Source organism: Hyperolius riggenbachi, chromosome 2 (genome assembly GCF_040937935.1).
Source record: "Hyperolius riggenbachi isolate aHypRig1 chromosome 2, aHypRig1.pri, whole genome shotgun sequence".
Classification (NCBI taxonomy): Eukaryota; Metazoa; Chordata; class Amphibia; order Anura; family Hyperoliidae; genus Hyperolius; species Hyperolius riggenbachi.
This window is the reverse complement of record NC_090647.1, coordinates 183939837-183952036: the sequence shown is the minus strand read 5'-3', so window position 1 is coordinate 183952036 and position 12200 is coordinate 183939837. Positions and strand designations below refer to the sequence as shown.

The following is a 12200-nucleotide window of genomic DNA, read 5'->3' as shown; positions in this document are numbered from 1 at the left end:
CAGCCCGGCTGCTACAACCTGCTTGTGGGAAAAGAGTGCCATACTCATATTTAAATATTGCTTACGTTTTACTGCAAAACGGGGGGCCAGGGCCCTCTCCTGGTGTCCCAAAAGTCACAGTTCCTGTTGTGGAGGAAAGGTCATCTTCTTGTAAAAAGAGATAGCAGAGTGATGATGGGAAACTTTAGAGAGGCCGTCCCGGTGGGACCTAGCTTTCAAGTGTGGGTTTGTCGCGTCCTCTACGGACTAAAGATGTGCTATCTCAGACGTTAGATCTTGAGGCCTGTGTAGGGCGTAGTCGCTTTCTTCTGGCTGCCCATACTCTAGCCGGGCGTGCTGAGCGCAGCGGGAGGGGTGTTGCGGGCATCGCTTCAATCTGGATCCCTGCTTGCTCTAAGGCCCTGCGGCCTTCTTCTAACGAGCGGCTAGTATACGTGGTGCCTTTATAAGTAAAAGTTAGAGAGAAGGGAAAGCCCCACTTATATCTCACCGATGCCTTCTGGAGGGAGATTGTCACCGGGCGGAGGTTCCTGCGGCGCTGTATGGTTGATGGAGCTAGATCCGCATAGAGTTGGACTCCTTCTGGGGCTCCGGGCAGGGCTGTAAGGTTTCGTGCGGCCTCTAGTATCAAGTCGCGTACCTCCTCATACTGGAACTTCAATATTACGTCCTTGGGAAGGTCAGGATTGCGTACTTTAGCCAATGCGCGATGGATCCGGACCATGCGAAATTGTGTTGGGTCCATTTGTGGCAAGAGCGCAGTGAAAATGGCTAAGGCAGCAGGCTTCAGGTCTACTACCGTTTCCGGGAGGCCTCTGATGCGGATATTCGCCCTTCTGCTACGATTTTCAACGTCCTCAAGTTTGAGTTCAAGTAGCTCAATTTTCTCGGCCTGCTGGTCGATTTGTTGCTTATCCTCCTTGTGCATCCGCTATGTTGTCCATCTGCTGCTCCACCTCATCTACGCGGTGACCCAGTTCCTTTATCTGGTCAGTGATGCTTTTTACTGCGTCCTTCAGCTCGAGTCTAAAGACTCTTTGGATGTGGGTGAGGAGATCCTCATGGCTGGGAGGCAGCTGTGGAGTCTCGTCTAGGTCCGGGTTAAAGTCGGGAGGAGACGCATCTTGTCTGTCCGGAGTTGTGGGAGCGCTCCGGGAGGCACGGCTGCTACCGTCGGCCATCTTGCTTTTGCTAGGGCGGGAACCCTGCTGTGGCGGAGTTTTGTTTGCCGGCGTGGAGGTATGGATTTTTGGTCCGTTCTTCTCCCTTCCTCTGCCTGACATGTTAAGAGAGCTGGGACTCACATTTAGGGGGTTGCAGGAGCGCTATAGATCGCTAGATATCTTGTCGGGAGTCAGCCTGGGAGCGGAGCGGCAATGACTCACATGCGTCCTTGCCGGCGCCGCGCATGCGCCTCTGTGAAGACATCTTTTGAGGTGCTGTATATATATGTTTTTTCAGCCATCTTTATTAGGCACAGAAGCAGTTTGGGGAAAGCTGGCAGCACCTTAGAGAGAGGGACTTTGAGGTGAAACAACCACTTTGGAGAGCATGTGGAAAATGGGGCAGTGTATGTTTACTGAAAGACCTCTGCTTAAACAGAGCGAGGCCTAGTTCACACAGATGGTTGTGAAGCAGCAGATTTACCACTTCTCATACATCCGTTTTCTGGGCCATTACCTGTAATGTTTTTTTTCTGCTATGTCTCTTGTAAGCCACTTTGTAGAGGGCACTCTCATTCAAGTCTGTTGTTGTGGCGTTTGCAGTATTTATAAACTGTACATCAGTCGCATGGGTGACTAATGCTGGTTGCTTATACAGGTTAGAAGCTTGGTTAGTTTTGCTCCCAACAGCTTGGAAGCTACGTGATTAAGCAGTTTAAAAACCATCCATGTGAAACGGGGCAAAATCATTTGTCTTTGCTTTTTCCCCAAGTCGATCAGAGTTGAAAAATGTACAAACCAGTACAGAATTTAAAATATCCTATAGTTTAATATTTTTTTTTATAACTTTAGTTTTGTTTTAGTGGTTGGTGAAGAAATGTGCCTAACTTTTATTTAAGAAATATTAATGCCCTCACATGTTGCCATACATTTTCTGGTACTTTTCAATGGCTACATTTGGCATTGTTCAGTTTTGTTAAAGAACAAGCGACACCCATGCTAACCTAGAAATAAAAAAACACATAAGTAGATAAATACTACTTCTACTTAAATAACAGATGTATTGTGCTATCCATGTAATGATTCCTGTGAATTTTATAAAGAAAAAGCAGAAAATCCTGTTCTAGGCAGTGGCCATTTTGCCAAGGTAATGCTGACATATCCTCCCTGACTCTTGTCCCCCCCCCCCCCCCCCCCCTCCCTTCTCTTGCTAATTGCGTATTCGTTAGCTGCCCTCCTCCCAGAGTCTTCAGACTCTCCCACTGAGGTGTATACTAGGAACTGCACTGTCTTTTCTTCAATCGCTGAGTCACCTCAGCCTTGCTTGTAAACACAAGTGAGCAGATAAGAAGCTAGGCAGGGAAATAAATGGAAGAGGAGGAATATATTCTAGATAAAAAGAACCCCCAGTATTCAACTGTTTGGCACTGACTACTAAAGGACCAGTGCTCCTAAAGTATGTGATAACTCCAAATCATAATGGCAGAAAAAGTTTTGCAAGTTTTGAATGCAGGATTAGCATCTTCTATCACTTTATACACTCGGCCTAGTTGCTGTTGAAATTTGATTTTTATGGTGACAATACCGCTTTAAAGTGCAACCTTATTTATTCCATTCCTAGACTGACTTGGATTCCAGACACATTGGATGGGTGACAAGTGAGCTTCCTGGGGGAGATAATCATATCATTAAGATTGAACTGAAGGGCCCTGAGAATACACTCAGAGTGCGGCAAGTTAAAGTGCTTGGCTGGAAAGATGGCGAGTCTATAAAGATAGGCGGACAGATTTCAGCTAGCGTGGCCCAGCAAAGGAGCTGTGAATCCGAGACATTACGTGTGTTTAGACTGATCACTTCACAGGTATGTGGCATAAGCAAACGCGTGATTGAATTTTGTAGTAATGTAATTTTTCTATGCAAACTGTGATAAACAACAATGCGTCTGGGTCTGGTGTCTGCTATTTACCATGATGACTGAAATAATGTGATTGCAAGTCAGTTGAAAGTATTGCACACAAACACTCTTAGAGGGTGCTGGACCATGTGGCAATAGTACATCCAATGATCCAAAGCAGGTCTGCACACCATACACTTCAAGGAACTGCGTTCAGTGTTCCATCACCAATACTTAACCCCCCATATTTGCTAACGATCAATTTGGGGCCACGTACGGTTCCATTTGTCAAGGCACAAAGGGGACCCTGGTCTGTACTATGGCCACAGTAGCACTTGGTGTGACGGGTTTCTGAAGTGTTAACTGGAATGTTTATTCAGATAACATTACCTGAGAACAGACTATGCTGTAAGGAAAGCTTTCTTCCTGCTGTAGTTCTGAGAGTTGCATGGTTTGTTGATGATTTGGTTTTAACAGTTTCTTAGCTTTGCCATGTAAGTAATACCTGTAATATATTTATGTATAATTATCTCCTATTAGGCTACTGAGCTGCACTTTGAGAACCTGCACTGTAGTACTGACCTTTGGAGTAACATTCTTTGTCCCACAGGTATTTGGCAAGTTGATCTCAGGAGATGCTGAGCCAACACCAGAGCAGGAGGAGAAAGCTCTGCTGTCTTCACCTGAGGGAGAGGAAAAAGTAAGCAAGCTGGCACTATTTATTTTTTTTAAATTGTTAGTACAGTAGACTCAGCAACAAATTTCACAATAGGTAGATTATTATTAACTGTACAATGATAAAGCTTATAGCGGACCTCCAGAGTAATTAGGAAAATACTGCAGCCTTGCTGTAAAAAAACCAAACCCTGCATCACTTCGACTTCTGGCCCTGCCCCATCTCTCCTCAGAGAAAAACGCCAAGCTATTTACTGCAGTAAATAGCTTGGTGTTTTTCTCAGTGGAGAAGGGAGGTGGGTGGAGGCGGGGTCTTCGGGACAGCTTTGCGGGACAAGACACCGCAGGTGATTTTTTTTTTTTTTTTTTTCTTACAGCAAGGTTGCAGGATTTTCCGAATTACTCTAGAAGTCCGCTTTAAGTACAGACAGAAATAAAGCTAAAAATATCAAATCTGCATCTCTGTTCACATGAATTTTTTCGGAAGGTTATGAAATTGTAAATTATTTGCATAAGATCCATTGACGTCCTTTGTGTTCCATTGGGGAAAAAAGACCATTTCTGCCTCTTAGTGTGACCCAACCATTACTATTACACTGCATAACATAAGGAGCTGTGTAACTAGAAAGTAGTGGGCAGCTCTGTCCGAACCAGAGCTCAGCAGGTCCATTCACAGCCTGGTGTTATTACTGCCAGTATGCCTGAAAATCTAACACTGAATAGGCTACCTGTTGACTGCACACACAGTCCTCCTGCATGGCATCACAGAAGAGGTGACGGGGGGGGGGGGGTCTATGATTAGGTGGTCAGGTTGCTAAACAGTCAGCATAGCTATGTGGCTGCTTATTACTGCTGTAATGTGTTGCTTTATATTAGTGAGATGTCTAGGTACATAAATGTTTCATAATTTGCCTGGACTTAAGCCTGGTACACACATCCAATTTTGATTGGCCAATTTTACCACCTCCATGTATCATGAAGCGAACAGATTTTGAATACTATGCACAGATTGTGTAGGTACGCTCTCCTACTACATGGAGTTGGTAAAATTTGCCAATCATTGCCCAATCAAAATTAGATGTGTGTACCTTTTCTCTAGGCTTTAACCTTCAAGTAAATATTAAACTGTATGTTTGTCAATTAAACTAAAATATCTAATGTTACTTATCCTATATTCTGGTTTCTTAGAGATTTAGCTCTTTTTTATCAGACATTATTACAATAATACATTAAACAAATGACAGCGCTCATAGGCTGCAACTGAATTGTAGACCAACAGAGGCATGCAGAGCCCCACAGGGCTAAATACATGCCTTGAATGCAAATCAGATGCAAATCATGTACTAGTCCTAATCTATAATTTTTAATGCAAATTGAAGCACATGGATGCAGCTAGCCATAAGTCTACTGACATGAGTTTTGTACAGTAGGAGACATTGGCAGCGCCTCCAAACAGGCTGCACCCAAATTGACTACCTGCAATAGATGTGCAAAGCTCCACAATGTGGACTAAAATACACAACTTTCATTTAAAACAGGTACAGCAAAGGAGGACGTTAGCTTCAGGCTGCTTTCACAGTGGGACGTTACAGGCGCACGTTAGAGCAGCCTGTAACGCAGCCCACCGCACAGTAATGAAAAATCAATGGGCTGTTCACAGTGCCCACGTTGCGTTACATTGTAACGCTGCACGTCAAATGAAAGTACTGCATGCAGTACGTTATACGCGGCTAAGCCACGTTAGACTGTTTGCACATGCTCAGTAATGTTAGAGGTCGTCTCCCCTCCTCCTCCACGGCCAGCCACATGGCTAATTAATATTCACTGCACTGTGGGACGTGCAGTGTTTACTTCCTGGAGCGGCCACTCTGTGCAGCAATTGGCTGGCAGGACCATGTGATGCGGATCACTTGGTCTCCGCATCGCACAAAAAAAGGCGCACCAAGAGCTGCATAACGCAGCTCTAGGTAGCGTCCTCCTCCAACACCACCAGTCGTTGCGATAGGGGCACGTTATGCGACCTAGAACGTCCCCTAAAACGCAACGTCCTGGTGGGAAAGAGGCCTTAGTATAAATAACGTGCACAAATTATTCCCTACTAGACTTCCCCACGGCGATGACGGCTCCTCTTGGGGAAGACCTACTGCTAGTCTAACGATAAAAACATGATTATTTCTTCCTAGTGCTGCTAATCATAAAATTAAATACACATTTCTTGAGACATCAAACAAATGACAGCGCTCATAGGCTGCAACTGAATTGTAGACCAACAGAGGCATGCAGAGCCCCATAGGGGCTAAATACATGCCATGAATGCAAATCAGATGCATTATTACAATAATCCTCATCCTTTATCAAGTGACAATATATTTGTGTGTGTACAAAAGATAACTCTTATTTCCTTTCCAGGCAACCTCTGATGCAGATCTCAAAGAGCATATGGTTGGCATCATATTTAGCCGAAGCAAACTCACCAACTTACAGAAACAGGTTTGTGTAAATGTCCTTGCTTAACAGAGGACTTATTCGTTGTTTGTCTCATATTGGTAATTACTCCCACCTACACACATTCCATATACATGTCCAAATAATAATGCTCTGAACCTTTTCATGTTCCCTGAGATCATCAGACTCTATCTGTCATCTGTAATCTGCCATGTGTATTTATTAGGCCCTATCTACTTGTTGCTATTATCAGTTATGGGTGCGGAGTGCATCTCAATATATTGTATTCATGCAATGTTTGTAAGGCTTGATTGGTGTGGGTTTTGCTCCTATCTTCGTGATTCTGTGTTCATTGTATTTCTTAATGATGAAAGGAGCAGTGTAATAAGTGAATGAATAATGATCCTCAGCCAGGATGATTGTTTTGGGCCATTATGGCAGATGATCTAACATATGCACAGTGTACCAAATTGCAGTGTACGAATTTGCAGTGGATTGCTGAAAGTGAACCTGAGGTGAGAGTGATATGGAGGCTGCCATATTTATTTCCTTTTAAACAATACCAGTTGCAGCCCTGCTGATCTATTTGGCTGCAGTAGTGTCTGAAGTACGCCAGAAACAAGTACACGGCTAATCTTGTCAGATCTGACAATGTCAGAAACACCTGATCTGCTGCATGCTTGTTCAGGGTCTATGGCTTAATGTATTAGAGGCTATGGCTTAATGTATTAGAGGCAGAGGAGGACAGCCCCGCAATTGGTATTGCTTAATCTCACTAATATTATAAATGCGAAAGTTTGGATGGATGTTGCTCAATCACGCAACAATCGCAACAATGGCTGAACGGATTTGAATGAAATTTGGCACACACATAGTACATTACCTGGAATAACATTAAGGTTACTTTTTATCCCCATAACCAAAAAGTAAACTGAGGCAAATACAAATTTCACTGGGAAAATGTAAACTACATCCATTCTTACACTGTTAATGGTAGGGTTCTCAAACTTTGCACAGTTGCTCACTGGATGACTGGGATTAATATTCAGAAAAGTGGGTGGAGCCTACTAAAGCCAATCAAAAATCACCTATTGATTTTCAAGGGGAATATTTAATTGCTGCCATCCACTGGGGTGGAGCCACAAACAGCCAATCAGATTTGTTTCATTTCAATGCAAATTGATGCCAAAGACCGCAAAGCTCACAAACTTGGTCATTGAGTTAGTGTTAGAAAAATGGGCGGAGCCAATACCAGCCAAGTACATACCCGGGCAATGCCGGGCCATCAGCTAGTCGGAAATAAATATGGCAACCTCCATATAACTCTCACCTTGGGTTCACTTGAATTACATGCTACAAACAGGTGCAATCTTTGTTTTTAAAGGTAACCTGAGGTGAGAGGCATATTGTAGCTGCCATATTAATAATACCAGTTACTAGTCTGTTAGAATCACACACCTGAAACAAGCACGCAGCTAATCTACTCAGTAACATCTGACCTGCATGCTTGTTTAGGGAAAAAGGAAATGGGTATATGAGCACCAGTGAATGACCCTTTTGCATAGCCTTAAGATTTGTAATCCTGTTCCTTTGTCTTAGGAGTTGATCATTTACTTGTTTTTGTTGGCTTACAGGTATGCGCCCACATAGTACAAGCTATCAGAATGGAGGCTACGCGAGTCCGAGAAGAGTGGGAGCATGCCATTTCCAGCAAGGAAAATGCAAACTCGCAGCCAAATGATGAGGATGCCTCATCTGATGCTTATTGTTTTGAACTGCTGTCCATGGTACTTGCACTAAGTGGCTCCAATGTTGGAAGGCAATACTTAGCTCAGCAACTGACTTTATTACAAGACCTCTTCCACCTGCTGCATACAGCTTCTCCCAGAGTGCAGAGACAGGTGAGGTGGCTTCTTCTATCTAGCTCTAACTGGATCTCAGCTCTCTGACCTGTTTAGCAATAGGTACCCGTGAATACCAAGCAATCTGTCTCACACATCCACATGCACGCACATTTATTTCTGAATTTGTGGTAAGAACGATTAGGGATTCTCTTAAAATTCCAAACATAACAATTTGTCTATTGCTCATTTGCATAGCAACATGATGGATAGATCAGGTGACCTGAATAGGAAACATGTGTACAATCACAGGCTAGTAATCAGCAATTGATTTACTTTATAAGTAGACCATGTAGATCACCCTGAGACAAGATGCCATACAGATGGTTATGGTAGATTTATCTTTCTGTACTTTAGTAGCCACTTGCTGTGAATTTGCAGCAGCTGTTGTACAATTTTGCTTCTGGTGAGTAGTAGTAATCCTTATGTGACAGATGCCTAAAGCCAGGCTACATTTTGTTTTAGGTGAAAAAAACTGGTTCTGCTAAAATTTGTTCAAATGTGTTCCAGTCAATAAAGTCCATCAATGCTTTTGTATGATACTGATTAAGTGGTACATGTTTGACTACTATATGGCATGAATATCCCAGAGTAACTTCTGGTCTTTCTTACCAGGTGACCTCTTTGTTACGTCGTGTGCTGCCTGAAGTGACGCCATCTCGTCTTGCTAGCATTATTGGAGTCAAGTCTCTGCCACCTGCAGACATCAGTGATATCATTCACTCTACTGAGAAGGGAGACTGGAACAAACTGGGCATCTTGGATATGTTTCTGGGATGTATTGCTAAGGCACTCACTGTACAGCTCAAAGCTAAGGGAACACCAATCACTGGCACTGCAGGGATGAGTGCTGGCAAAGGGGTGACAACGGTCACTCTGCCTATGATTTTTAATTCCAGGTATAGTCTACAAAATATTAACACTCTGGAAAACTTAGAAAAGGTTCTAGCAGTAGCCCATGCCAGAAAGCTAGCTTTCATTGACAAAAAAAGAAAAACAAAAAGTTAGGCTGGTATTCTATGCTATTGCTTTACTTTTTCCCCAGGTTTTCTTCTTTATATTGCAAGAATACCTTTAAAAACATTTTTTTTTTTACCAAAGGCACGAAAGCACATTTCATTGTCTACATCATTTTATTTATTTCAGTTACCTCAGGAGAGGAGAGAGCCACTGGTGGATGAAGGGCTCAACTCCAACCCAAATTGCTGAGATAATCATTAAATTAATTAAAGACATGGCAGCTGTAAGTACTCTTAGTGTTTGTGTGTGTGTGCGCACACGCACATTTTCAGTGAATTTATAGTTGGCTTTCATACTGTTCTGTTTAGTGTCAGATGTATAAACTCAGGACTATGGTTGTTGTGGATTCTCTCCAGCCCATAACATAATTTGTAATAATGGTGTGTGTACATCTAAAAACATGTATATACGTCTAGGGACCTGGCCAAATACGTTTGCTATATCAGAAGGTTACTATATCCGAATTGGTCACGTACTGTATATACATACATACATACATACATACATGTGCTTGGTCAGGACCTGGGGATTGAGTTCACTATAACGAAGTTCTACTGTGTGTGAGTAACCTTGCAGTTTCTCCCCAAAATACACATCATCTGGCAGAGTGTTCCCCCTCAAAACACACTTAAGAGTCCTGTGAGATGAAACAAATTGTTTGGTATAGTTGAACCATATGCACTGGGCAGACTAAAGTTTTCTTTGTCTTTTCAAGAGTCAAAACTGCAGCATGCTTGACTTTTTGTTTTGTTTTTAATATAGGGTCACCTTTCAGAGGCATGGTCGCGTGTCACAAAGAATGCAATTGCAGAGACAATCATTGCTCTGACAAAGATGGAGGAAGAATATCGTTCCCCTGTACGATGCATTGCCACTACCAGAGTAAGTATCTGAACATTTTGTGACAAGACTTTGTGTTTATGGCCTTGTGTTTTGTCTGCATTCGAATAGGCACCATTTGCCCTTCAATAGTGTTTGGTCTTGGCCATCCACTGAATTAAAACACTCAGGGAAGGATTTCAAACACAAGGTAACAGGGTAGCCTTGGTTTAGAAAAATGGAACCACAAAGTAAAGACAGATTGAATGCAAACCATATGCAAGTTGATATAGTGCCAAAATACTGAATTACCTGTTCAAACTCTGCATTTTAGATCTCCTGAATGTACTTCAGAAATGCAAATCAAACATAAAAATAAACCCATGCTCAGCTGCATTGAAAATGTCTGATGCGACTTTCCATAGTTGTTACAATGCTATTTTTCTGTATCCCCAATGTTACTGATGTACTGTAACAAAGAACAAGATTTTGTATTGCAGACATTGACCACACTGTTTATATATTTCAGTTGTGGCTGGCTGTGGCATCATTGTGTGTGCTCGATCAAGATCACGTGGATCGATTATCTTCCGGAAGGTGGATGGGGAAGGATGGACAGCAAAAACAAATGGTAACATTCTTCAATGTGTTCAGATCTTGTCTAGCATGCTAAAATGTTATACAATATTATAGCAGGAATAAAGAAGTTAAGTGTTTAGAAAAAAAAACTAAATTTATTTTCTTTTGTTTGTAGCCAATGTGTGATAATCATGATGATGGTGAAACTGCTGCAATCATTTTGTGCAATGCGTGTGGGAATCTCTGCACAGACTGTGATAGATTTCTACATCTCCATCGGCGAACAAAATCACATCAGAGACAGGTGAGGTTCAGTGAAAGTGTTTGCTTGTGCTACCAAAACTATAATTATTTTCAACGTATTCATTTTTTTCCCTACATAATAGCATAAATTGCATACTCTGGCTAAACCGCAAGTTTATATTCCTTAATGGGGTTGTGTTTAAACTTGCCAAAGTCTTTCCAAAATCCACTGACCCTTACTTCAGATGTGGCATGCCTGTTTGTTTCCATTTGGGCAAATTAATCCTCCTGTAGAAAAGGAGTTTAATGGGGAAAAAAAAAAGTCTAGAAGGGAGAGTTAGAATAGTGCTCAATTGCTCCTACTGGACAATGGAATGCAAACACTTAACTACTCAAGGCCTTAGCTCGGGCCAATTTAACATGATTGGGAGAATAACACCCCTGTAGCTACTGAAATTCCTTGTTTTAGGCCCAGTGCACACCAAAACCGCTAGCAAATCGTTAAAACGCTAGCGGTTTTTGGGAGCAGAGAGCCGAAATTTGCCGGATGCACACCGAGCGGATTTTTTTATGCGATCCGCTGGTCGCATCAGCATCCGCGTGGCTAATGTATCTCTATGGGCTGGTGCACACCGGCGGTTTGAGGTTTTAAGCAAACTGCAAACGTGCAGTAAGAAGCACGTTTGCGGCTTGCTAAAAACCTCAAACCGCCGGTGTGCACCAGCCCATAGAGATACATTAGCCACGCGGATTTTCAAGCGGATGCGGCCGGCGGATCCGCCCAGTGTGCACTGGGCCATAGTTCAGCATTTGCTCCACATTGGTTTGCATTGGAAGAGCAGATTTAAGTTAATGTCCTCCATGTGGGATAGCTAAACTTCAACACGAGCAGCTTGTGACCAAACTCTCTACATTCAAATCCTGCACAGACCTGAATAAAGTCCACGTTTAGGCCTCTTGCACACTACATGAGATTCTGATTTTTTTATTTTTTTTATTTTTTTTTATACGTCAGATTTTTGATTCCGATTACGAAACATAGCATGCAGTACATTTTTTAATCGGAATTAAAAATCGTATCTGATAAAGAATCAGAATCGCATGTAGTGTACAAGAGGCCTGAATGTGATAAAAATGGAGGCTAGTATTAACTTCTGAAAAATGCTGTTTTCATGACCGCAATGCTGATGCATTTCTTAATCAGTCACCTTATTCTGACATTTCTGATCGGCTAAGAAGCTGGCCTCCGTTGGAAGGTGGAAATAAACTCTTTTCTATGGCGTTGATATTTTATTCATAATTTGTAATGTTCTGTATAGGTGTTCAAAGAAGAAGAGGAGGCAATCAAGGTTGATTTGCATGAGGGCTGTGGAAGAACCAAGCTGTTCTGGCTGATGGCTCTTGCAGACTCCAAAACCATGAAAGCAATGGTGGAATTCAGAGAACAGACAGGTACAGCTT

At 42.5% G+C, this 12200-nt stretch overlaps 1 protein-coding gene across 19 annotated transcripts in view; it reads left to right on the top strand.

Annotated features, from left to right (window-relative positions):
• Positions 1–12200, top strand: part of MYCBP2 (MYC binding protein 2) — a 304231-nt gene that overhangs the window by 277554 nt on the left and 14477 nt on the right. For all 19 annotated transcript variants that reach the window (XM_068267884.1, XM_068267883.1, XM_068267882.1 and 16 more), the window contains 10 exons: positions 2785–3024; positions 3668–3757; positions 6142–6222; positions 7812–8078; positions 8694–8977; positions 9225–9321; positions 9861–9980; positions 10447–10548; positions 10672–10800; positions 12059–12191. In XM_068267884.1, the coding sequence (XP_068123985.1) occupies positions 2785–3024; positions 3668–3757; positions 6142–6222; positions 7812–8078; positions 8694–8977; positions 9225–9321; positions 9861–9980; positions 10447–10548; positions 10672–10800; positions 12059–12191 (1543 nt within the window). The remainder of the gene's footprint in view (positions 1–2784; positions 3025–3667; positions 3758–6141; positions 6223–7811; positions 8079–8693; positions 8978–9224; positions 9322–9860; positions 9981–10446; positions 10549–10671; positions 10801–12058; positions 12192–12200) is intronic.